General features: G+C 46.7%; 1 protein-coding gene across 7 annotated transcripts in view; it reads right to left on the reverse strand.

Annotated features, from left to right (window-relative positions):
* PLCE1 (phospholipase C epsilon 1) overlaps positions 1 to 26,555 on the reverse strand; it is a 366,977-nt gene that overhangs the window by 117,595 nt on the left and 222,827 nt on the right. For all 7 annotated transcript variants that reach the window (XM_073685569.1, XM_073685572.1, XM_073685570.1 and 4 more), the window contains one exon: positions 24,396 to 24,700. In XM_073685569.1, the coding sequence (XP_073541670.1) occupies positions 24,396 to 24,700 (305 nt within the window). The remainder of the gene's footprint in view (positions 1 to 24,395; positions 24,701 to 26,555) is intronic.

Raw genomic sequence — 26,555 nt, forward strand, 5'->3', positions numbered from 1 at the left:
CTCTTCCTCCAGACTCTGGGTCCTTGATTTCCAAAAGAAAATTGGAACTCTGGGACCTTGTGGAGTGTGTCAATGACTGCCTTCTGGACATCTGTCAAGTCAACAGTCTTCACCATGATTGTGGAGCCTACTGAAACAGACTAAGGGACCTTTTAAACACTTAGGAAGCCTTTGCAGGTGTTTTTTGTTAATTATTTTAATTTACTGAAGATAATGACTTTTGTGTTTTCATTGGCTGTAAGCCATAATCATCAACATTAACAGAAATAAACACTTGAAATAGATCACTCTGTTTGTGATTACTCTTTATAATATATGAGTTTCACTTTTTGTATTGAAGAACTGAAATGAATTAACTTTTTGATGATATTCTAATTTAGTGTGATGCACCTGTATATCAGATCAATGGGAAATCAACAGCTGGCACCCTCACCGATCATCTGTTACCATTTCCGGAAGCGGCCAGAAGTAAACAGTGTGGGGAGCAGAACACAACCACTACATCACACTGTTTAATGGCCACTCCAGGACTGAAGAACAGCTCCTATTCAAATCAATAGAAGCTTGTCTGCAGATGCTATTAGTGGCCACTAAAATGTGGAGTGGTCGTGTTCGGCTTCCCACATTGTGTACATCCAGCCACTGCCGAAGCTGGTGACAGCTGTTTGTTGGAGTTGCTGAGCGTCATACCTACACCAATATACAGGGTGGGCCATTTATATGGATACACCTAAATAAAATGGGAATGGTTGGTGATATCAACTTCCTGTTTGTGGCACATTAGTATATGGGAGGGGGAAAACTTTTCCAGATGGGTGGTGACCATGGCGGCCATTTTGAAGTTGGCCATTTTGGATCCAACTTTATTTTTTTCAATGGGAAGAGGGTCATGTGGCACATCAAACTTATTGAGAATTTCATAAGAAAAACAATGCTGTGCTTGGTGTTATCGTAACTTTATTCTTTTATGAGTTATTTACAAGTTTATGACCACTTATAAAATGTGTTCAAAGTGCTACCCATTGTGTTGGATTGTCAATGCAACCCTCTTCTCCCACTCTTGACACACTGATAGCAACACCACAGAAAAAATGCTAGCACAGGCTTCCAGTATCCGTTGTTTCAGATGCTGCACATCTCGTATATCTTCACAGCAAAAACAATTTTTTGTAATTTGGGAGTGATATTCTGCCATTGTATTGGCTTGGATATACTATTGGCATTTACATTCAATCTATAATTACAGTTGAGTTGCTGTTATCTAGCTCTGGTGTTCTTTCTGCACTTAAATATTATATATATATATAATTTTATTTTTTTTATTGTAATATGGTATCATTATGTCTGTGTGCTCTTTTTCTCTGCCACCATGTACCTGATTTGTTACAATAAAGGTCTTTTAATTGAATATACTTGACCTCTTTGTCGGATTTATATATTGGGTGTTCCCCAGCTGACTGACTAAGGTGAACACCTAGCCTGGTTATATGCAGAGCCAGCCAGGTACAGATAATCAGAACCAGTAGAGCTAGGATTTAACCCTAACCTACATGGCTTTGCTACAATATATATATATATACAAATTTTATTAAAAGAGCATTCACACTGATTTTTTTCAGGCAGATTTCAGCACATATGGTGACCTGAAATCGGAGTGACAAGCACCTTCAAACCACCTCCCATGGTTTTAAACTGAAAAATCAGCTGTGGATTATATTTGGTAAAATGCTGAAATAAGTAGACCCTAACCAGGTCAAGTCTTCTTCCAGTATAGGAATTCCTAGATTTCTATAAGGTGGAAGTGGAACAGATATTGACCCATTTTTCCACCAAATAGGTAACCAGATGAAGGATCGTGGAGGCCAATTTTATTATTATTATTATTATTATAGCGCCATTTATTCCATGGTGCTTTACATATGAAAGGGGTATACATAGCACAAATAATTACAATAATTTTGAACAATACAAGTAAGAGACTTGTACAGGAGGAGAGAAGACCCTGCCCGCGAGGGCTCACAGTCTACAAGGAATGGGTGAGGATACAGTAGATGAAAGTAGAGCTGGTTGTGCAGCGATGTGGTGGAGCGCTGGTTACTGCAGGTTGTAAGCTTGTCGGAAGAGGTGGGTCTTCAGGTTCCTTTTGAAGGAATCCACGGTAGGCGAGAGTCTGATGTGTTGGGGGTAGAGAGTTCCAATAGGAAATTCTTGAGGCTCATGTAGTCGTGTCTGTGGATCTCAGTCCGATCTCGGACCGCAATACACAGACTTACTGCGGGTCTCCAGACCCAAGTGACGCGCCCCCTGGGACATATTCCTTTTTGAGGGGAATACCCGGCACCGGATCAGATGGGGGGGGTTTGTAGTCTCCGAGCGGCTGTGACCCGGTCCCGTGCCCAGGGCGTCAAGCTCAGTGTGATGTGGCAGTTCTACAGATGTTACTAAAGTTCTTTTGTGTCGACTACGCCACCCGTTGTGATGCGGTCACTGTGGCCGCCGCTGCAGCAGGATCCGCTGAGGCTGATGGTGGGTGCGCAGCTTGGTGAGATAACCCTCAACGGGAGGGGTATAGCCTCAGAGAGGACAGGCGCAGAGGATGGGGGTTGTGGTGGTGTAGTGCAGACGGCAGTGAAGACAGAGTCGGGTTGTGCAGTTAAGGGTGTTTACTTACTGCAGATGTTGTACTGGTCACTCCAGCTGCTAGTGACCACCCGAGCCGTGCTGCGTCCACCAGGTCCTGGATCCAGCCAACCCCCAAACAAGTCCGGAGCGTGGCCCTGAGCTCTCCCTCTGTCCTTTCTTCAGCCGTCCCCACCAGTGATCCACCTAAGTCCAGCTCCCTCGGGCCTGCTGTTGGGACACCCTTGGCCTTGGGTTCCCTGACCCTTCATGTGGTGTGCCTTCGGGGTGAATGTGGTGGGTGGCCGTGGCAGATGCTGCCCACGGCCTCCGGTCTCTGGCTGGGGATTGTTTTTACCCCCACCAGTTTGGGTTCCGGTACCCTTTTGCTGACTCCTCACCCGGTGCTCTAATTTGGGTTCTTGGGTCCCTTCAGTCTTCCCCCTCTGGGTCTTTCTCTGCTCCACTTTCTCTCTCTCCAGGGCTGCTGTTTCCTTCTCTCTGCCGATTTGTTCTCTGCATCAGACAGGCTCCTCTCCAACTGACTTGTTCTCTACAACTGACCCTGATTCTAGTTGGTGCCCACCTTATATATCCCTCTATGTGTGAGCTCAGGTGACCAGCACCCAATGAGCTCCTAACTTTACCCAGGCTGCTCCCCCTATCTGCCCCTACACTACATGGGATGTACCACCCCCCTCCCACTCCAGCCAGGAACAGACTCGGTCGTACCTGCACATTTCTAAGTGGGAGTACCGTTGGTCTGTTCCTCGGAAATGGGATGTATGTAGTGCATGCAGCCTACCGAGCTCAGTCCCACACTCCATCCTTACCCGGGAGTGGAATATCACACCTCTGGGTTGAGGTGCAATACCCCTGTAGCAGCCGAATCCTCAGGGTGCTACATTCCCCCCTGGTAAATCACAGCACGTCCTCGGGCTGTAAAGACAAAAACACCAAAACATACAAAATTTTTCATATAAACATAATAAAACGTATAAAACATTATATATATAAAACTTTTCATATAACATTCTCGTCGTCGTTTCTTGTTTCAGGTTCTTCCTCCGGACACTGTGCAACGTGTGTCCGGGAAAAGTGCGACAGTCTCTTAGAAAAACTGGTTTTCCTATAAAACCGGTAGGGGGCGCTTTAGGACGCGCAACTATATACAGGGATATGGCCGCTCTCAGTCCTCGGCCAGGTAAAGGGAAGGGAATGGCTGCTCACAGTCCTCAGCCTGGTATGGATTAAGGGGTTAACGGGTAAACAGTTCACTTAGCTGGTCCCAACGGGGACTATATATATGTATCAACAGTTTCTTTGGTACCCGGTCGGGTAACTATTTACATCACTTCTCTGCCGCACTCAACGGCGTCTTCCTCCTGCTCTTTGCTTGTAGCTGGTGGTTACTTCAGACCCGTCCGGCCATGTGAGCTGGCTGAACAAGTCCTCCCCCAGGTGTGGCACCCTTGGTTTTACGGGCGCGGGCGCGGTGGTGGTGGCGCCCGGATTGCCCAGGCCTTGCGGCCAGGCCTGGGGCACCTGGAAGGTGAAGGGCACCGTTAATACGGCGGCGCCCTGGGCTACCTGGCCTTGCGACCAGGCCGGAGGCTCCGCGGAGGTAGGGGGCGCTGTTGGTGATTCGGCGCCCGGGGGTACTAGGCCTTGCGACCAGGCTGGTGGTATTTCCTGCTTTGTCACGCTCCGGGTCGAGGCGCGTGACGTCACAGGGGTCGCTGCGGCGGCTTCCGGTCGGGGCCTAGTCATTAGTGGTGACATGGCGGTTACGGGCACGGACGGGGGACTTTCGGGCTCTGCGACGGGGAACCGGGGCAGGTGGGCGGTCTCTCGGTATGGGGTATAAGCGTCCCCTTTACCTGCCTTCATACGTTCGGCTCCCTTCTCGGCGCCGTCTCCGGCCTTGGGTCCTCCCGCGCCATCCTCAGAGGCGGTCTGCTTCCTCTTCCAGGGTAGCGTGCTCCGTTGACTGGTCTCAGCTTGCTGGGTCATCTCCCGGCTCCACTCCGCCAGTATCTCTCGCTGTACCCGGGCCATCCTCCTTGCGAGGCCCTCCAAGGCAGTTTGTGCACACTCCCGGTCTCGGGGGAGCTGCGCTAAGATCTCCGCTAGACCTAGCGGGGTTGTGGACTCTAGCAGGCTCCTGACCATCGGGTCGGTGCTGCTCTGCTCTTCTTCCGGCAGGCTCCTGGCCAGCGGGCCGGTGCTGCTCTGCCCTCCTTCCTCGGTCTCTAGCAGACTCCTGGCCAGCGGGCCGGTGCTGTTCTGCTTTCTCTCCATCTCCGGGTGAGCTCCTCCGCTACTCCTCGTTAGACCTCTTGCCTCCGGGTCCGCTCGCTCCAGACTGCTCCAAGCGGCACCCATCTTTTCTCTTCTCTCTCGTCTCCTCCCACCTCGAGGGCGGTCCCGGGGCAACTCGGTGACTGTCAGCTCCAGGGGTAGTTCTTTCACGCTGACAGACACCTCCAGCATCACAGTCTCTGTTGGTGGGGGCGGTTTCCACTTTTGGCGCCATTTTCTGTCCTGGCCCACGATGGGAGGTGGCCTCTTGCCCTCCTTTGGCACGCCCATAATGGCGTCCGCTGCTCTTCCAAGGCGGGAAATCTGCGGTTTTGGCGGGAAGCGTCGCCCAGTGGCGGGAAACTCTGCAGATGGCGGGAACAAGTTGGAAATGGCGGACAATCGGCGGGAAACGACTGGTGATGGAGTCCGATGGCGGGGACCCTCCGGAACCGGCAGGAGACTTCTTTCTGAGGTAAACTTGCACTTTTCTTCAGGCACGCAGTACCCGGGTGTTGCGGGCACGTAATCCTGCCGACTACGCCAAAGTTGACGCGCCCCCTGGGACATATTCCTTTTTGAGGGGAATACCCGGCACCGGATCAGATGGGGGGGGTTTGTAGTCTCCGAGCGGCTGTGACCCGGTCCCGTGCCCAGGGCGTCAAGCTCAGTGTGATGTGGCAGTTCTACAGATGTTACTAAAGTTCTTTTGTGTCGACTACGCCACCCGTTGTGATGCGGTCACTGTGGCCGCCGCTGCAGCAGGATCCGCTGAGGCTGATGGTGGGTGCGCAGCTTGGTGAGATAACCCCCAACGGGAGGGGTATAGCCTCAGAGGGGACAGGCGCAGAGGATGGGGGTTGTGGTGGTGTAGTGCAGACGGCAGTGAAGACAGAGTCGGGTTGTGCAGTTAAGGGTGTTTACTTACTGCAGATGTTGTACTGGTCACTCCAGCTGCTAGTGACCACCCGAGCCGTGCTGCGTCCACCAGGTCCTGGATCCAGCCAACCCCCAAACAAGTCCGGAGCGTGGCCCTGAGCTCTCCCTCTGTCCTTTCTTCAGCCGTCCCCACCAGTGATCCACCTAAGTCCAGCTCCCTCGGGCCTGCTGTTGGGACACCCTTGGCCTTGGGTTCCCTGACCCTTCATGTGGTGTGCCTTCGGGGTGAATGTGGTGGGTGGCCGTGGCAGATGCTGCCCACGGCCTCCGGTCTCTGGCTGGGGATTGTTTTTACCCCCACCAGTTTGGGTTCCGGTACCCTTTTGCTGACTCCTCACCCGGTGCTCTAATTTGGGTTCTTGGGTCCCTTCAGTCTTCCCCCTCTGGGTCTTTCTCTGCTCCACTCTCTCTCTCTCCAGGGCTGCTGTTTCCTTCTCTCTGCCGATTTGTTCTCTGCATCAGACAGGCTCCTCTCCAACTGACTTGTTCTCTACAACTGACCCTGATTCTAGTTGGTGCCCACCTTATATATCCCTCTATGTGTGAGCTCAGGTGACCAGCACCCAATGAGCTCCTAACTTTACCCAGGCTGCTCCCCCTATCTGCCCCTACACTACATGGGATGTACCACCCCCCTCCCACTCCAGCCAGGAACAGACTCGGTCGTACCTGCACATTTCTAAGTGGGAGTACCGTTGGTCTGTTCCTCGGAAATGGGATGTATGTAGTGCATGCAGCCTACCGAGCTCAGTCCCACACTCCATCCTTACCCGGGAGTGGAATATCACACCTCTGGGTTGAGGTGCAATACCCCTGTAGCAGCCGAATCCTCAGGGTGCTACACAAGCGTGACAGCCTCATAGAAATATATGAAGCAGTCATGCTCCAGTAGGAGCCCTGTGGCTAGTCTAGGCATTGCGGTCCGAGATTATATTGAGATACACGGACGTCTGCATATGCCCTTATTCTTACCACAATTATCTCTGCAATAGGATGATATTAGGTAGCATAAGGCTGCATGCCCACCATCAATAATGGCAGTGTTTTGAACGCAGCTCACCTGCGCTGCATCCAAAATGCTGCGTTATACATTAGTAGCACAGTGGAAGGATTTATAGAAATCCCATGCCCACTGTGCTTCTATTTGAAGAAGCGGCTTTACGAGCCGCAGAATGTCAATTTCCCCAATAGAAAGTATTGGATGTATTCAATGAACATATGACGATTTACCTGCGTGATCGGACTCAGACCTTTGGACGCAGTGAAAATACCCTGTGTCCAAATCGCTGCTATAGCCTGATAGTGGGCACATAGCCTAAATAGCACAATCTGTGTGTGAATGTGGCTAAAAGTTCTCTGAGTGTTCAAGAGGTTTTAGATCGTATCCCCCATCATTCCCTAAAATTCAACAGGACAGCTGTCTGATGAATACACTCATTTTTTTGATCCTTGTCCAACCTTTCACACCAATCTCTAGGGTTTTTCCCCTTTTTCTTTGAATTCTGCCTTTCCCTTGAATGGTGCCCTATGCAGCAGACCACTTGGCATACCTATTGTTCTCAGGTAAACAATCCCGCCTTTGTACTCATCAGTACAGCCTTAACATATTTTTTTATATCAATACCTGACATTTTAGTATTTTGTTGTCTGCCCACCAAAAATAATTACCTTCAATTACATTATATAATTAGAGCAGTGAACGTTCAGCTGGATCCTTTGGGTACAGCTTGTACTGAGCTGTTGCAGACAGTCACAGAAACTCCAATTATAACGAAAAACTATTCTTTCCTGATACAGAAATAATGAACACAACCAAAAACTGAACTCATACAGATTTTAAAAAAATGTGCACTTATGTAATAAGGGTTTTGGTGAATTATTTAGAAACAAAATATACTTTTATGTTGCAGGGGGATTTTAAATTAAATCTTTAGGTTACCTACAATTTTCATGCTGTGATCAGGACGAATTGTTTTAAGGTTCCTGTTCATAGAGGTAGGAGAGTTGCTATTTGTGAAAATGAAGCAGAAATAGATGACTGTTAGGGTCTGTTCAAACTTAGCATTTTTGCCTAGTTTTTTCCCCTTTTTTTGCTCCAGAAAAAAAATGCAGCGTTTTACAGTACCAGCAAAGTAAATGAGATTTCTGAAAACCTCAGGCACAAGCTGCTTATTTTTTCCTTGCAGATTTGAACCTTTAGGCCACGTTCACACGTTCAGTATTTTACATCAGTATTTGTAAGCCAAAACCAAGGCTGGAACAGAGGAAAAGTATAATAGAAACACGTCACCACTTCTGTATTTATCACCCACTCCTGGTTTTGGCTTACAAATACTGATGTAAAATACTGATTAAATACTGAACATGTGTACATGGTCTTAAAGCATTTTAGCAAATCTGCAGCATTTCAAGTGTTTTTGCAGAGTTTTTCACCCATTCAAATAAATGGTAAAAAAAAATTAAAGTAAAAATGCTACAAAAACACTTAAAAAATACACACGATGTATGCAGCGTTTTTCCTGCCAACACTCTGATTTTTGAGGCAGAAAAATCTGCAGCATAAAGCTCCGTGTGAACATACCCTAAAAGCCAATGTCTACATTTGACCACTATTTTGATGTCTTAAAAGGAATTTTCCTATCTCAGAAATGGCAAAAATATTTGTTCTCAAGTTAAATGCCCAGAGGTGGAATTATAGATACAAAACACTGAATACCCTGAATAACCATAAAAATAAAAGGCACTTTGGCGTTTACTGCATACAATTTATATATTGAATTCAATAATAAAACCATGTACAGAAAACCCTATGGGCCTCCAGGAAGTCAGAGTTTTATCAGGTGATTTGGAGCTTTGTTTTGGAAAAAAAAATAAGCATCAAACAGTTTCTTGGACTATTTCTGTTCCAAAGCAGCACAAAATTAGATACAAAGACGGACATTCACTTCAAAACTACTGAAAACACAATGGAGGAGATGTATTTATACTATTATAAAGGGACTGGCCAATTTACCAATTATCTTGTTGGTGCAGCATTCATCACAAACTGCAAATATGGCTGCTGATGGAGGATCATGTGACCAGATCAACCTATCGTACCAGCCTCCTCCAACAGACAAGCAGCTTTCCTATGTGAGGAGGCTGAGGACAGGTCTGGTCATTGCTCCTCCACCAGCGGCCATTGTATGGGCAGAAGAGCAACTCCGTGTGTGAGGAAAGCCGCACTAATAAGAGAAAGTGTTTGTCCCATTTAAAGTTAGGATAAGCGGACCATTCAGACAGAAGATGTGCTAAATGCATCATAGAGAATGAACCACATTAGGGCATCTTGTTATACTCAGACAAATTACACTAATGTAACGCCAGGTGTGAGTGAAACACAGAGGAGAAAGGGAAAGGGAGCCCAGACACTAGGGAAAGGGGGGAAGAGGTGACCTCCTAATCTGGACTAGCGTCACCCTGTCTCCCCCTAGCGTCCCTATACAGCCTCTGCAGCTGTCGCCGATCATGTGCCTCGCCCTACTATCCCTGGCATAAGGCTATAGCTGGGGGTGGAAGGAGATGAGCACTAGTCAACCTCCGCTAGCACTCTAAAGACAAAAGGGGAAGACAACACAGGGGAAAAACAACTTAGCTTTAGAAGAATCTCCAACAGGGCACACGGCCTCAAGACTCCAAAGAGGCCGTGATGCTACTTCAACCAAGTTCAAAGTAGGAATGAGTATAACCGGCGACGCCCACCTAGACACACCAGGTATATATACACCCAGACTAAAGGGAGGTAGTCGCTGGGTCCTAAACACAGCCTCCTATCTTGGCAGCTGTCTGCATTGCCAAACATGGAAACCTCCTGTAAACCACTGCAGGGCGACTGTCTGTCACCTCTGACACACCCATGACAACTAAGGATCTCAAGTACAAGGCCTAGGAGGTTGCATGTTGTCACTGAGGCGGTTATCTGTGACCCACAGGGCACTGACTTCCGAGACATACTCAGGACAGCAGAGGGCAGGCCGAAGGAGGAGTGTACCAGCACCCCTTAATCACATCGCATTGAGCGTGTCAGAGCGCAGTGTGTCAGAGCGCAGTGTGTCAGAGCGCAGTGTGTCGATGCAAAGGTGTCTATTTACTAGGCTGCTGGATCACTAATGGTAGCTGAATATGGAGAGAAGAATTTTTTTAACCTGTTCCCTACATCTGCTGTTCATGTACAGTGCAGCGGAAGGTGACTTCCTGTAAACCACAGTACACTTATAGTGTGATAATGTTACCGGCTCACAAGCAGAGCCAGCACCATCTTCACCAGTGGTCAGCTCTATATCACGGTTGACACTCAAGGCAGTTTAATACCTTAGATACCACAGACAGTAGTAACAGCGGTATTTAGAGGGTTATTTGAGGAAGTGGTATCCCTCTTTAAGCCTATCAGCACTCCACAATCGGGCCTTCGGGTAGGGCAGCCACGGTGGCCTGTAAGACAAAGTATCGGTGTAAGGCTACGGCCCCACAATCAGTATTTGGTCAGAATTCGGTCAGTATTTTTTCTCATGAGTGGGAGCCAAAACCAGGTGAGGAACAATCAGACAAAAGGTATAATGGAAATGACGCGCCCCTGGGCCTGTGTCGCGCTGCGTTGCGCACGCGGGAGCTTACCCGGAGCCGGATCTCTTGAGGGTTGTAGTCTCGTGGCGGTGATCCGGTCCGTGCCCAGGGAGTCAGACTAAGTGGCGCTGTATCAGCGGTAGATGTTGGACGACTACGCCACCCGTTGAGTACAGCTAAGGAGCTGCTGCTGCAGGGCAGACCGCTGAGGCCGGTGGTAGGATTGTGCAGCGTGATAGTATAACCCCCAACGGGAGGGGTACGGCCTCAGGGCAGCCGACGTGGATGATGGGGGTAGCAGGAATCACTCAGAGACGGTACGGTGCAGTTCAGGGTCTTTACTGGTGACAAAGATAGACCCTCCCGGAGTACTGGCTAGCGATCGGGGCCTGGTCAGTCCTTGAGCAGATGGGATCTCCCCTGGCCAGGCGGAGTTGTAGGCCTCCCAAACTGACTGTACTCTTCTGGCTACCTTGCTAGAGGCGGGTATAAGTAGCCCACGTCCCTGAGTGTACCGTGTGGTGCTCACCCGTATGGCCGGTGACTCGGGGCCTTCTAGTAGCTTCCGCTCCACGACGGCGGTGCTGGTCCCATGCGTGTGACCGTGCCTTCGGGTTTCTTGGCCAGAGGACCTGAAATCCCCTGCCTGACGGATTCTGCTGCTGGGTAGGAGTTAGTCCCCACAGCCTCGGACTCCGGGTCCGGTAAGAAATCTTCTCAGTCAGGGCGAGCTCTGCAGCTGCCAGCCCCTGACTCCTTGTAACACTGCTCCCACAGAGCTCCTGTTGTTTCTTCCCATAGCTGCGTCTCTTCTCTGTCTCTACTTCTGGCATGGCCCAGGAGCTGGGCCCAGCCAGAGCCACAGCTCCCTGTCAGCCCTCCTGGCTGAACTCTCCCTCTGAACTCTCTAACCCTGCCTCAGCCCCAGGTTTATATAGGGGAAGTTCTTCCCCTCCCAGGACTGGGCAGGAGGTGTGGCATGCATAGGATTCCTGACCAAGAGATCTCCCACCTGCTCTCAGACATAACATTGCATTACTGTGGAAACCAGACCCCTGGGGTGCCACATTCCCCCCTAGTGAAATTTAGTACTCCGGGACTAAACATATTTTTTTAGAAAGACATAACAGGGTATAACAATAATAATACAATAAGAAAAACACATAAAGGTGGTCACGGCATGTCCGCAACCGGGTGCAGTCTTTGAAGGAAACAAAGGTGTCCATTTCACCAAAACAGGGAGACGTAACCAGGTAGGGGTCTGTCCTGCCCCGAGTCCTTAACAGTCTTTTAGTCCATCCTGGGTTACGCTCCACTAACTGTACAAAGGATTCCCGGTAAATCCACCAAGGACTCCTATAAATTACTAGAAACACATAATTATTTACAGGATATGGCCGCTCTCAGTCCTCGGCCAGTGGGGATAAGGATTGGCTGCTCACAGTCCTCAGCCTGGTAAGGGATAGGGGATGGCTGCTCACAGTCCTCAGCCTGGTAAGGGATAGGGACACACGGGGAACAATTCACTAATCCCAACGGGGACCATATTTTAATTAGCAGCAGTCCTTGTACCCTAACGGGTAACTATGTACAGCTCTTTATTCACGCTACTTCCCTTCAGTAGCTATGTCCTCTTTGTGCTCCCTCCTGAGGGTAGTCCTCAGACCCGTCCGGGTCCTCTTGGCTTTCCTCGTATTGGTAGTACTGCAGCTCCTCCTCGGTTAGCTGGGTTAGTATCTCTGCGACAGTCCTCCCCCCAGGTGGCCAGGACTTTACCTCCCTTTGGGCTGCCCCGGTTAATTGGGCCACCAGGATGCTCACTTTTTGCTCCTCTGTGAGGGGGTACACCTGGAAGAGGCTATCCAGCTTTTCTCTAAAGTCATGCAGGGTATGTGACTCCCCTGAGTACTGGGGTAGCCAGGCTGCCCCACGGGATATAGGGCATGGTGAAAGGCATGACCGCAACAGCGGTGGCGCTGGCGGGGGTTGAAGCAGTGAAGCTCTCCTCCGTATCCGACATCCTTCTCCCCCCTAGTGGACCGTGGCCTACCTTGCGATGATCCTCTTCCGTAGGCCGCGGCTCCGCAGTGGATCGTCAGGGTTGAGGACCTTCCGTCGCACTCCTGTGACGTCGGCGTCTGCTGGGCTCCTTCCAGGACCTTACGCAACGTCCGGACGTGAGGCGGGGCTTCAGTTCTCGCGCGCTTTCGGAGTCCACGCCCCTCTTCTTCCCGCGCGGCGTCCTCAAGATGGCGTCCAATGGCGGGAAAACTCCACGTGTGGCGGGAAGAAGGCTGAAGATGGCGCCGGATGGCGGGAAAACTCCACCGATGGCGGGAAGGAAGCGGAAGATGGCGCCGGATGGCGGGAATCTTCACCACAGGTAAGTTTGAACAGTCTTTTTCAGGCACGCAGTACCCGGTGGTTGCGGGCACGAGATCCTGCCGACTACGCCAAAAGTTGACGCGCCCCTGGGCCTGTGTCGCGCTGCGTTGCGCACGCGGGAGCTTACCCGGAGTGGGATCTCTTGAGGGTTGTAGTCTCGTGGCGGTGATCCGGTCCGTGCCCAGGGAGTCAGACTAAGTGGCGCTGTATCAGCGGTAGATGTTGGACGACTACGCCACCCGTTGAGTACAGCTAAGGAGCTGCTGCTGCAGGGCAGACCGCTGAGGCCGGTGGTAGGATTGTGCAGCGTGATAGTATAACCCCCAACGGGAGGGGTATGGCCTCAGGGCAGCCGACGTGGATGATGGGGGTAGCAGGAATCACTCAGAGACGGTACGGTGCAGTTCAGGGTCTTTACTGGTGACAAAGATTGACCCTCCCGGAGTACTGGCTAGCGATCAGGGCCTGGTCAGTCCTTGAGCAGATGGGATCTCCCCTGGCCAGGCGGAGTTGTAGGCCTCCCAAACTGACTGTACTCTTCTGGCTACCTTGCTAGAGGCGGGTATAAGTAGCCCACGTCCCTGAGTGTACCGTGTGGTGCTCACCCGTATGGCCGGTGACTCGGGGCCTTCTAGTAGCTTCCGCTCCACGACGGCGGTGCTGGTCCCATGCGTGTGACCGTGCCTTCGGGTTTCTTGGCCAGAGGACCTGAAATCCCCTGCCTGACGGATTCTGCTGCTGGGTAGGAGTTAGTCCCCACAGCCTCGGACTCCAGGTCCGGTAAGAAATCTTCTCAGTCAGGGCGAGCTCTGCAGCTGCCAGCCCCTGACTCCTTGTAACACTGCTCCCACAGAGCTCCTGTTGTTTCTTCCCATAGCTGCGTCTCTTCTCTGTCTCTACTTCTGGCATGGCCCAGGAGCTGGGCCCAGCCGGAGCCACAGCTCCCTGTCAGCCCTCCTGGCTGAACTCTCCCTCTGAACTCTCTAACCCTGCCTCAGCCCCAGGTTTATATAGGGGAAGTTCTTCCCCTCCCAGGACTGGGCAGGAGGTGTGGCATGCATAGGATTCCTGACCAAGAGACCTCCCACCTGCTCTCAGACATAACATTGCATTACTGTGGAAACCAGACCCCTGGGGTGCCACAGAAACAAGTCACCAATTCTGCATTTATCACCCACTTCTGGTTTTGGCTCCTAATCCTGAGAAAAAATACTGACCGAATACTGATAGTGGGGCCATAGCCTAAAACTGACAGGTTTGGAATCCTGCAGTACAGCAATATTGCATATTAGATAAACTATCAGGCAAGTTAAAGTAAAAAGGAAAAAAAAAGTAAACTGTTCAAAATAAAGTAAGAAAAAATAACAGAAAAATATTTTGCCACTAAAAATGCTGTTTTATGTAAAAATGAATGTTAGAAAAAGAACTTTGGTATTGCTGCCCAAGCTATTAAATTATACCAGAACTCATACATCACCCAGAGAAGGCTCACATGCATAACTATGCAGGCTGCCCCATAATCCCTTGCAACAATCACATCTCAATGTATACTACAGCCAATCAGAAAGGACTATTATAGTCTATATAAAAGCCGAGGCAGAGAAGGTAGCAGGCATTTTAGGGTGATTTCAGATAGCGAGAGTATGTCAGAGCTCAAAGATAAACATTAGTGATAGGAAAAGAAAGTCCTAAAACATTGGACAAATACTCTAGAAAGTAATGTGTTGTACAAACACAGCACTGAATATGATGTGTGTGGTGTGCGAGAGACAGTAAGAGACAGATGTCAGCAGCAGCTCGACACCCTCTATGTTTGCTCAGTTATATGATTTAGCTGGCATTTAGCTGTCTTCCAGCAATTGTAATCCAATTCATTTGATTCTTAATGCACTAGAAAGCAGCAAGCCAGAATATTATAATATATACAGTACAGACCAAAAGTTTGGACACACCCTCTCATTTAAAGATTTTTCTGTATTTTCATGACTATGAAAATTGTACATTCACACTGAAGGCATCAATACTATGAAATAACACATGTGGAATTATATACTTAACAAAAAAAGTGTGAAACAACTGAAAATATGTCTTATATTCTAGGTTCTTCAAAGTAGCCACCTTTTGCTTTGATGACTGCTTTGCACACTCTTGGCATTCTCTTGATGAGCTTCAAGTGGTAGTCACCGGAAATGGTTTTCACTTCACAGGTGTGCCCTGTCAGGTTTAATAAGTGGGATTTCTTGCCTTATAAATGGGGTTGGGACCATCAGTTGTGTTGTGTAAAAGTCTGGTGTATACACAGCTGATAGTTCTACTGAATAGACTGTTTGAATTTGTATTATGGCAAGAAAAAAGCAACTAAGTAAAGAAAAACAAGTGGCCATCATTACTTTAAGAAATGAAGGTCAGTCAGTCCGAAAAATTGGGAAAACTTTGAAAGTGTCCCCAAGTGCAGTTGAAATAACCATCAAGCGCTACAAAGAAACTGGCTCACATGAGGACCGCCCCAGGAAAGGAAGACCAAGAGTCACCTCTGCTTCTGAGGATAAGTTTATCTGAGTCACCAGCCTCAGAAATCGCAGGTTAACAGCAGCTCAGATTAGAGACCAGGTCAATGCCACACAGAGTTCTAGCAGCAGACACATCTCTTCAACAACTGTTAAGAGGAGACTTTGTGCAGCAGGCCTTCATGGTAAAATAGCTGCTAGGAAACCACTGCAAAGGACAGGCAACAAGCAGAAGAGACTTGTTTGGTCTAAAGAACATAAGGAATGGACATTAGACCAGTGGAAATCTGTGCTTTGGTCTGATGAATCCAAATTTGAGATCTTTGGATCCAACCACCGTGTCTTTGTGCGACGCAGAAAAGGTGAACAGATGGACTCTACATGCCTGGTTCCCACCGTGAAGCATGGAGGAGGAGGTGTGATGGTGTGGGGGTGCTTTGCTGGTGACACTGTTGGGGATTTATTCAAAATTGAAGGCATACTGAACCAGCATGGCTACCACAGCATCTAGCAGCAGCATGCTATTCCATCCGGTTTGTGTTTAGTTGGACCATCATTTATTTTTCAACAGGACAATGACCCCAAACACACCTCCAGGCTGTGTAAGGGCTATTTGACCAAGAATGAGAGTGATGGGGTGCTATGCCAGATGACCTGGCCTCCACAGGCGGTAGCGGCGGAGGAGCGTGCACAGGAGGCAGCAGCTGCCCGCTGCAGCCTACACTGTCCCCGCTGCTAAAGAAAATGAATATTCACTGGGGGGCATGGGGAGCACTGAATATTCATGCTCCTTAATAGCGGCACACAGTATATCAGCAGCACGGCTCCTGCAGCTGCCGGGTGCTCGCGTGTACCTGCTGTTAAAGGGCATGAATATTCAACCTCTCTCCACGCCCATGTGAGTGGAGAGGGGTGAATATTCATGCCATTTAATAGCGGGCACACGAGGTAGCCCGGCAGCAGCAGGAGCCGCGCGGCGGCTACGCTGTGTGCCAGCTATTAAGCAGCATAAAGTCACTGCTCCCCGCGCACACAGTCCCGGCGTGGGGAGCAGTGACTTCCGGCAGCTGATCTCTCCTTGTGAGCCGCGCATGGTAGTGACGCCATTCGTGGCTCACATGGAGAGATCAGTGCGGGCAGACAGGAAGCAGCACTGGAGGAGAGAAGAAAGGTGAGTAGGAGTGTTTATTTTTATTTTTTTTTATGTGCAGCATGATGGGGATTAGGGGGACCATGCATACTAAGATAAGGATGAGGGGGCCATACATACCAGGGTAAAAATGAGGGGGCCATACATACCAGGGTAAGGATGAGGGTTCCATACATACCAGGGTAAGGGTGAGGTGGCCATACATACCAGGGTAAGGATGAGGGGGCCATACATACCAGGGTAAGGATGAGGGGCTATACATACCAGGATAAGGATGAGGGGCCATACATACTAGGATAGGGATTAGGGGTGCCATGCATACCAGGACAGGGATGAGGGGGCCATGCATACCAGGACAGAGATGAGGGGTGCCATGCATACCAGGATGGGGATTGCTGTGCCATGAATACGAGGATGGGGATTGCTGTGCCATGCATACCAGGATGGGGATGAGGGGTGCCATGCATACTAGGATGGGGATGAGGGGTGCCATGCATACTAGGATGGGGATGAGGGGTGCCATGCATACCAGGATGGGGATGAGGGGTGCCATGCATACCAGGACGGGGATGAGGGGTGCCATGCATTACAGGATAGGGATGAGGGGTGCCATGCATACCAGGATAAGGATGAGGGGTGCCATGCATATCAGGATGGAGGAGTTCCATGCATACCAGGATGGAGGGATGCCAGGCATACCAGGATGGGGATGGGGACCACGTATAAAAGGAAGGGGGGGCATATATACCAGGATGGGGGATATTGTCAGAATTGTGGGACATTACCTCTATACCAGTGTCAGCAGAAGACCCCCTCCCCCTTGAAAGTGCAAATGAACACATTTTTTGCTTACATTTTTTTTTATTTTCTTCCTCTAAAACCTAGTCTTATACCGGTCTTATGGTCCGAAAAATACGGTATTTGTATTTTTAAAAATACAAAAGAAAATATATGTTTTACTAGTCAATTTTACATCCATAAATGCCACACTAAAACAACAGTTACAGGTGCAGTTTTTTTGGACAAGTACCTACCTAGCATTTCTTATTATGTCATTAAATAGAGTGAAATAATTTTTTTCACAAAGGTAGACATTTAAAGAAGCACTCCCATCAAAATGTTTATCCTTTTAATATATTGCAGTCATCATATTATAAAGAACTGTGCACTTACAATTGCTAATTTTGCCTTTCTACCCAGTTAATTCTTAGCTCTTCTGTGCTCTATGCAGAAACAGGAAGTCTCTTGTCCATGAATTTATCATCCCCCTCTTAACCTCCTGAGCCAGCTGCACCCTCCTTCCCCCTGCTGCCAGAGACTTTTGCAGTGAGTGATGAGTCATAGAGGGAAAATTGACCTCCTGTTTCTACATGGAGCTGTTGGTTACCACTGGATGGTAACATTTGGTGAGGTCACTTTTACATTACTAAGGCTTTTTGTGTTAAAGAGCTTGAAACAGGCTGGATACAGTCTTAGTAGACCTTAGAGCGTTACATGTCTTTACTTGGCAATTAGAGGCTTTGAAGTATTAAGATTCACAGCAAATAGATTTCCTGAAAATTGTTTTTGAAAAATTTGTCGAACCAGGCAAATTTGAATTTCAAAAGTTTCAACAGTTAAAAAAAATGTAAAAAAATCAAATAAATAGTCTCCTCTGTTAATGCGCAATGTATCTGTAAAAATAGACATGATACGGATTATACGTATGGGATCAGGTTTTGTTTTTTTTGCACAAACAGATATAAGCAAGCAAAAAAAAAATAAACAGAAGAGACCAGGTCCATTTGAAAAAACTCATCTGAACCGCCCCATTGAATGACATAGTCCCTCTACTGTCAGATTTTAACGTTGACAACACAAGTACATGTAATTTGATCGAGCTTTCTCTTGCTTTGTTCTTATTAGTTAGAAACAGAAAATGAACCATGTCACGTATCTCTACCTCTATTCTGAGTTCTGTCATCCCAAAATTCGCCCTGGCTCCTTGTAAATGTAAATACAGTTCAGACTTTTTTTTCTTAGAATAGCCAGAAAATCATCAAGCACTCACTAGTGGAGGCCAACAAAAGCATGACGCTATGTTTAAGAATTTTCAAGCAAGTTTATAGACAAGGACATTTAGGAACACCACTGATTTTAGGAGGAAGTACACACTGATATGCGCTTAATTCTTTAGATATAAGAAAAATGCACATTGCAGGCTTTACCTTAATGATTTGCATATGGAGAAGGAAAATAAAAAGTAAATATCGTGATCTGAGGAAATACCTTGCATAGTGCAAAAACTACTCTCAGATAGCACCCTGACAAAAGACTGATTGCATTATGGAGTAATGCAGTACAGTTGTTTTAAGTCCCCAGAAAGCTGGCTGCCATATATTAAAAGCGTCCTCTATAGGGGAGATGTAGTACTGTAATACTAGATTGTGTTCACATGGAATATTTTAATGTGGATTTTGAAGCAGATTGTGCTTCAAAATCCACCTGAAAAAAATCTCCAAATACTCTCTGAATAAGCTTCATATTAATTTCAGTGGAAAAAATACCTGTAGTGCACAAGGTGCTTTAACTTTCCAAGTCAAAAAATAAGCAAATGTGTCAATTCTTGATGCTTTTCTGCTTGAAAATAACATTCTACATTTGACTATTGAATGCACTTAAAGGACCACTCCAGCGTGTTTTTTTGCAGAGCTGGAGTGGCGCTTTATTTGTAAGTCCCCTGCCCCCTGTCATATACTCACTCGCTGGTGTCTTCACCATTTTTTGGTCCCACAAGGCCATCTTGGGAGTGCAGCTTCTGACTAGCTGGAAGTCAGAAGCTATGTCACAAGAGCTCAATACAAGTCTATGAGAGCCATAACGAGGCCAGAACAAGGCTCTCATAGACTTGTATTGAAAAGTGACCTCCGCGCAGCTACACTGATGTTGCCGACAGGTCACTTTTCGCCGGAGACCGACAGAAGCGACGCTGGAAAACTATGAAGGTGAGTGAGTACGAGACAGGTGGCAGAGGAATTACATTTAAAGCACCACGCCAGTGGTGCAATTAACAAAACGCTGGAGTGGTGCTTTAAACAGAAAAAAAATGCTCCAGGCACAAAAAAAAAAATGCATAAAAACCCATGAAAATGTCAATATTTTTACAGCATTTTGAACCTGTGCTACCTCTGAATTAACATCCTGTAGTGCATTAGTATTGTGAACTGGTGCTGGTTAATACAGCGGCCTTTTTTCTGTGATGTCTTGTGAATTTTATGTCCTTTTCGATGAGCTGCTTTAAACAATAATTTTCAAGCACTTTTTCAACATTGATTTTTCAGCCACAAAATGACCTATTTTTGAATGTGTCATTTATCTCAGTAGGATCTGCCAGCCTCATAACATATGGCTGCTAGAATACTTGAGAATGCATTTTTTTTTAACGGATTGTAGAGTACAATGCAGACATGTTCAACTTCAAGGGAATAACAATAATAGCCACAACAGATTATGTAGAGAGGGTCTCATTTAAAGGGATATTCCCATCTCCAAAATCATACCCCAATATGTAGTAGGTGTAATAATAATATTAGCAAATGCCTCCAATTAGAAATGTAGTATAGTTTTTCTGATTCGCTAGGTCTCTTTCCTCATGTGCAGGCATTGCAGGACCGTAGGTATCCATGGTTATGACAACTGATATGGTGACAGCAAGTGGTCATAACCATGGATACCCAAGGTCCTGCAATGCCTGCACATGAGGAAAGAGACGAGGCGAATCAGAAGAACTATATTACATTTCTAATTGGAGATATTTGCTATTATTATTACTATTATTACACCTACTACATATTGTGATAGGATCTTGGAGATGGGAGCCACTGTCTTCCTGTATTAAAGTAGCTCTCCAGCAATTTATTTTGCACATATAATGCTAAAGCACTATCAATATTCTGACGGTGTGATTTGTTTCTTTTCAACATGTAGGCAGGAAGTCAGTCTCTTACCCCCCCTCCCCGTGAACTATAGAATGACCTTCTCTCCTCATTAAGCTCCTGATTCCTTATTTTTTTCTGTACGTTCCCGGTACAGCTAAAATTATTAATTAGAAATCTTATGTGGGCAGAATCTCAAGTGTATTTCTATGAGAAGCCACTCCAGCCTGTCTTCCCTGTCCTCTGCTTGTAAGGTCTGAGTGAGGGAAAATTATCACAAGCAGGAGGCAGGAGAAACAGTCTGCTCCACATACTTTACACTGAGACTATTCAGAGTGAAAAGACAGCAATTCTGTGTCACTGATCTATTACTTGGTGCCTTTAAAAAGGCTTCATTGCACTGTGCACTCCGATAACGCCCTGTCCCCTCTGCAAAGCCAGAAGCATCATGGAAAATGCAGTTTACATTAAAGGGGATATTCGGGATTTAAAAAAAAAAAGTGCCTAAGCACTAACAGGCATGTCGTTGCAAACAGAGGCAACTACCTGCCTGTTGTATCCAGCACTGATCCCGCTGGAGATTCAGCAGCTCCCTGTCAGAGCAACAGTTTCTCTTCCTGGTGACATGGCAGGACTACTGGAGTCATGTTGATTGACAGCTGGCTTCCTCCAATTAAGCAGTGAGGAGGTGGTTGTCAATCAGCATGACACTAGTAGTCACACCCTGTCACCAGGAAGAGAAACTGCCGCTCTGTTGACGTTACGTCAGCGGATGTCTATGCCCACTCTGTGCTGGCGGAAAACAGCACCGGGCACAACTGACAGATAGATAACAACTACCTGCCTGTTAATGCTTAGGCACATTTTTTTAAAGTCCCGGATATCCCCTTTAAGGGAATCATATCAGAGGACAGTGCTGGACTAGGTTGCCAAGGGCCCACTAGTAACTTTGTCTCTTGGGCCCAACTGTTCAGTTATATGCAAATATTACATTTCCCTCATTCACAAGTTTATATATGTTTCTATATAATAGTACAGTGAGCAGTTTGTTACAGGAATAATATAGTGAATCAAGTGCATGTTCATATAAGGGTATGGGGGGCGAACTCCTGGATTCACCTGTACCCCTGTGGACCAGTCCAAAGAAGAAGAACTAATGAACATAGCAGACAACAAGGTATACAGAAAAACATTTACGATACTTTAATCTTTAAAGGGGTTGTCTGTTCTTAAAGAAGCTGTCCACTACTTTTATATTGATGCCCCATGCGTAGGATAGGGCATCAATGCCTGATTGGCCGGGGTTCCGCAACCGATCAGCTTATATCAGTGTCGGCGGCCGCCTGCCGCTGCAGAGCTTAGCCGTCTAGTTCTAGTGGCTGTCGCGGGGTACTGCACATCCTCTTCCCATTGAATTGAATAGGAGGCGGATGTGAAGTACACTGCGGCGGCCACTACAACTTGATGGCCAAGCTCCGCAAGTAAGCACTCCGGCCGGCGGCTGCCGTCCCCGATAACAGCTGATCAGCGGGGGTGCCGGGTGCGGGACCCCGACCGATCAGACATTGATGCCCTATCCTATGGATAGGGCATCAATTTAAAAGTAGTGGACAACTTCTTTAAGCTATGTTCCTACAGACTTGTGAATCCTCACATCGAGCGCACTGCGCGCTGTGAGGATTTTCTGGCTCCTGGAGGTCATGTGACCGCAAATATGCAATATGCATACTGCCGGCCACTTACTGACTAAATGGGCGCAGCCTCGCTCAATGCAAGTTCACTGAGCGAGGCCGGAAACAGTCTAGTCGGAATATGGCCAGGAGTATGCATATTGCATACTAGCAGTCACATGACTGCCCGCACCTGGCACCGAAAAACCCTCACAGAACGCAGTGCGCTCGATGTGAGGATTCACAAGTCTGCAGTCACATAGAGTGACTGCAAACTAGTAGCTTAACAATGGACAACGCCTTTAATAAAAATTCTATGCTGCACTTATCTCCTATTCAGGTGGAAAGGAGATAAGGTGCAGTATCCGGAAATGGCCAATTAACAATGTATGAGGCTGTTGTGTTGAGCCCTGTACATTGCTTATGTCCAGGAAAGCCCCCGTCACACTAAGCGAGATCGCTAGCGAGATCGCTGCTGAGTCACAAGTTTTGTGACGCAACAGCGACCTCAGTAGCGATCTCGCTACGTTTGACACTTAGCAGCGACCAGGCCCGTGCTGTGAGATCGCTGGTCATGTCGGAATGGTCTGGACATTTCTTTGATCGTTGAGGTCCCGCTGGGTAGCATGCATCGCTGTGTTTGACACCTTACCAACGACCTTGTTGACGACTCAGACACAGAGACACATAGGCGTGCATCGTTATACAGATCGTTACGGGTCGCTGCATCGTTGGGAAGATCTGACTGTTTGACATCTCACCAGCGACCACATAGCGACGCAGCAACCATCTCTGACAGGTCGTATCGTTGTCGGGATTGCTGTAGCGTCGCTTAGTGTGACGGGGCCTTTACTTGTGGAACAGATTTCAGCCTACTGGTGGGGGTTCCTGGGGTCCGACCCCCACTAATCTCATACTGATAGCCCATTCTATGGACAGATCATCAATTACCTAATCCCAGAACAACCCCTTTAAGTTTAATAGAAGACCAATGTGTAGCTTACTTTATGATCCTATTTATGGCGCTTGCTTATTGTAAATAATTTGCTGGAGATCAAGAGACTTTAACCTCATTTTGCGCAGGAGCCTAATGGTATCGGTGTCTGCTCCTAATTACAAGAGAAGTAGCAAAATAAAGGACATGGCCGAATAAAATAAACTATGGAAAGCCATATATGTGTATTTGTGAATGAAGATGGATAATGTAATCATTTTTTTATTTTGCCAAAATACTTCCCACACACCATGGAATGCATTTTAAACTCAAAAGGGCAGATGTGTTATAGTATAGCATGAAGTCATCAGTTTAGGCTTACTTGCCCATATTCACAGGTGGCAAACGTCTGGGTTCTACTTACATTCACAATAACTAAAATGTTGCCAGTCTAATTATGCACAGTTAAGACTGGAGGGCGTTGGATAAAGACCACACACAGGAACAAACAGCAAGTCTGCCCCTGAAAGCTGGCAACTATCACCTGCTGCTGCCGCCTGCGCACGTAAGAGCATTGCCTCCAACAAAGAGATCTCCTACAGTGCAGAAAACACTCAGTGCATGATGTAACATCAGGAGCAAAAGAAGGATCCTCAATAGACCAAGACATCATATGAAAATAGCAGTACCTAACATATCTCCAGATAGTTTTCCTTCGGAACACTATTTAACTACTTACTTCCCACTATAACCTATATGCAATGTTGAGTAGCTTTGCAGATATATCATATTTCATGTGCTCCTGTGTACTAATAGTGACACTATGCCGAATAGTAAATTCACATGCAGCATTTTTACAATTATGTTACTGAGTAGCGAACAGAATTTTGCATTTATTGACATTTTTATGTAATGTGGCCTAAACACTCTCTGAAGTTTTCTTACATAGTTTTTGCAAGTTTTTGTTTTGTTCATATCAGTGTGGAAAACGTTGTCATACAATATAAAAAAAGCTTGCATTTTCTTTATTTAGGGTACCATGAAACACAAACAGTACCTAATGTGGACAATGATTCGTTAACCTCCATTGGGGGTGCAAGAAAGTATTATCTTTACTATAAGTTCAGTCTGTAACTGTCAAAAATGCCAGGGTGGTAAGATACTCCATTAAAGTCAATTGGGTCTTTCAGATGGCAGATCTGTCAAAGCACTGTGGCCCCGATTCATCAAGACTGGCATTATTCACGCCAGTCTTGATGAGGGTGCGTGCTGAAGTCGTTCATCCCTCTTACTGTCAGAGACTGAAAATCCCAAGGAGCAGTGAGGTTTGTCAGACACAATGTTGAAGTCATGAAAAATCAGATATAGACTAACCTCATTAAACCTTGCCACAAGCCCTTCTACAGTGTTATGTTGTCCATTCTTCAGCTCCAACAGAGATGTTTTAATGTCTGGAAAGTTGGTCACACATTCATTACTTCCAAGATCTTTGGTCAAGAAGCAGAGATAGTCGATGGGCAGCGCTTTCCGATAGATATCCTGTTCTTGATCAGTGAGAATACTCGCAATCTCCTCTGGGAACTGAATGAGATGTTGAAGATCCACCAACTCTTTACTCAGTCCAACTGCACTTGCTGTCTGGGAATTCGATGCTGCCATTATGGAACACTGGTGGCGTTCTAGAGGAAAGCAACAAAGTTTAAGGTTAAAGAGTCTATGTCATGCAATATAAATATATATAGAAAATGTTAACATTTTTTACATCTGTACAAAAATTAGGAATTTTACAAATTTGTCAGGTATGTGCATCTAGGCTGTCTTCCCACAAAGCGTATATGCAATAAATTTCATAGCATTACAATATCAGCATTGTGAATTACCTAAGAAATTGTAAATTTGGGAAATTTATCAAGTATATGCTTCTAGTGTATGTTCCCATGGAATGTATACACAGCAAATTTGACAGCATTAAAATATCAGCATTGTAAAGGTGATTTCAAAAAATTTCATCAGAATTTGTTGAGAAATTCCACAGCACAAATTGACCGAGATGCTGCAGACTTAAAATTCACAAATTTTACCATTTGGAATATAAAAACTGAAAATTTTGGCAAACCTGCAGTATTTCCGGAATGAAATTCACAGTGGATATATGCAGAATTTTTCACCCTTTAAAAGTGCCTATTTTCCGTTTTCGCATTTTCGTTTTTTGCTCCCCTTGTTCCCAGAGCCATAGCGTTTTTATTTTTTGGTTAATATGGCCGTGTGAGGGCTTATTTTTTGCGGGACGAGTTGTTCTTTTGAACGACATTACTGGTTTTACCAAATCGTGTACGGGAAAACGGGAAAATAATTCCAAGTGCGGTGAAATTGCAAAAAAAGTTCAATACCACAGATGTTTTTTTTTTTTTTTTTTTTTTTTACCACGTTCACTGAATGCTAAAACTGACCTGCCATTCTTATTCTCCAGGTCATTACGAGTTCATGGATACCAAACATGTATAAGTTCTTTTTTATTTAAGTGGTGAAAAAAAGGTGAAAAAAAAATTCCAAAGTTTGCTAAAAAAAAAAAAAAAAGGCGCCATTTTCCTAGACACGTAGCATCTCCATTTTTTGGGATGTTGGGTTGGGTGAGGGCTTATTTTTTGCGCGCCGAGCTGAAGTTTTCATTGATACCATTTTGCGGTAGATCCGATGTTTTGATCGCCCGTTATTGCATTTTATTGCAATGTTGCGGCGACCAAAAAATATAATTCTGGCGTTTACAATTTTTTTATCGTTACACTGTTTACCGTTCGGATTATTTTTTTTTTTATATTGATAGATCGGGCGATTCTGAACGCGGCGATACCAAATATGTGTATGTGGGTTTTTTTTATTATTATTTTATTTTGAATGGGTCGAAAGGGGGTGATTTAAACTTTTATATTTTTTTAATTTTTTTACTAATTTTTAAAAACATTTTTTTTACACTTTTGGCTTGCTTCTATAGTCTCCATAGGAGACTAGAAGCAGCAACTGTCCGATAGCCTCTGCTACATAGTGGTGATGAGGAGATCACCTCTATGTAGCAGAAATGCTCCGGTGCTATGAGCGCCGACCACTAGGTGGCGCTCATAGCGATCAGTACATGACAACCACTGGGGTCTGCTGCAACCCAGGGTTGTCATGCCCAGCCATCAGTGACCCACGATCACGTGATGGGGTCACCAATGGGCGGGGTAAGTGACGCGCTTCTGGCACGGTGCTGTTAAATGCCGTTGTCAGAGATTGACAGCGGCATTTAACTGGTTAACAGCCGCGGGTGGATCGTGATTCCACCCGCGGCTGTTGCGGGCACATGTCAGCTGTATAAATCAGCTGACATGTGCCCGGTTCAGTGTGGGCTCAGCGCTGGAGCCCTCACTGAACCGGGGGTGATAGCCTGGTGCGTACTATTACTTTAAAGGGGTTAAAATTCTGTTCTTATTTTTTCAACATCCATCAAAAAATTGCAGTTTACAATGCTAACTCTCTGTCCCTTATATTAATTTA

This window comes from Phyllobates terribilis, unplaced genomic scaffold (genome assembly GCF_046119375.1).
Source record: "Phyllobates terribilis strain yellow unplaced genomic scaffold, ASM4611937v1 Scaffold_5__5_contigs__length_657084704, whole genome shotgun sequence".
NCBI lineage: Eukaryota > Metazoa > Chordata > Amphibia > Anura > Dendrobatidae > Phyllobates > Phyllobates terribilis.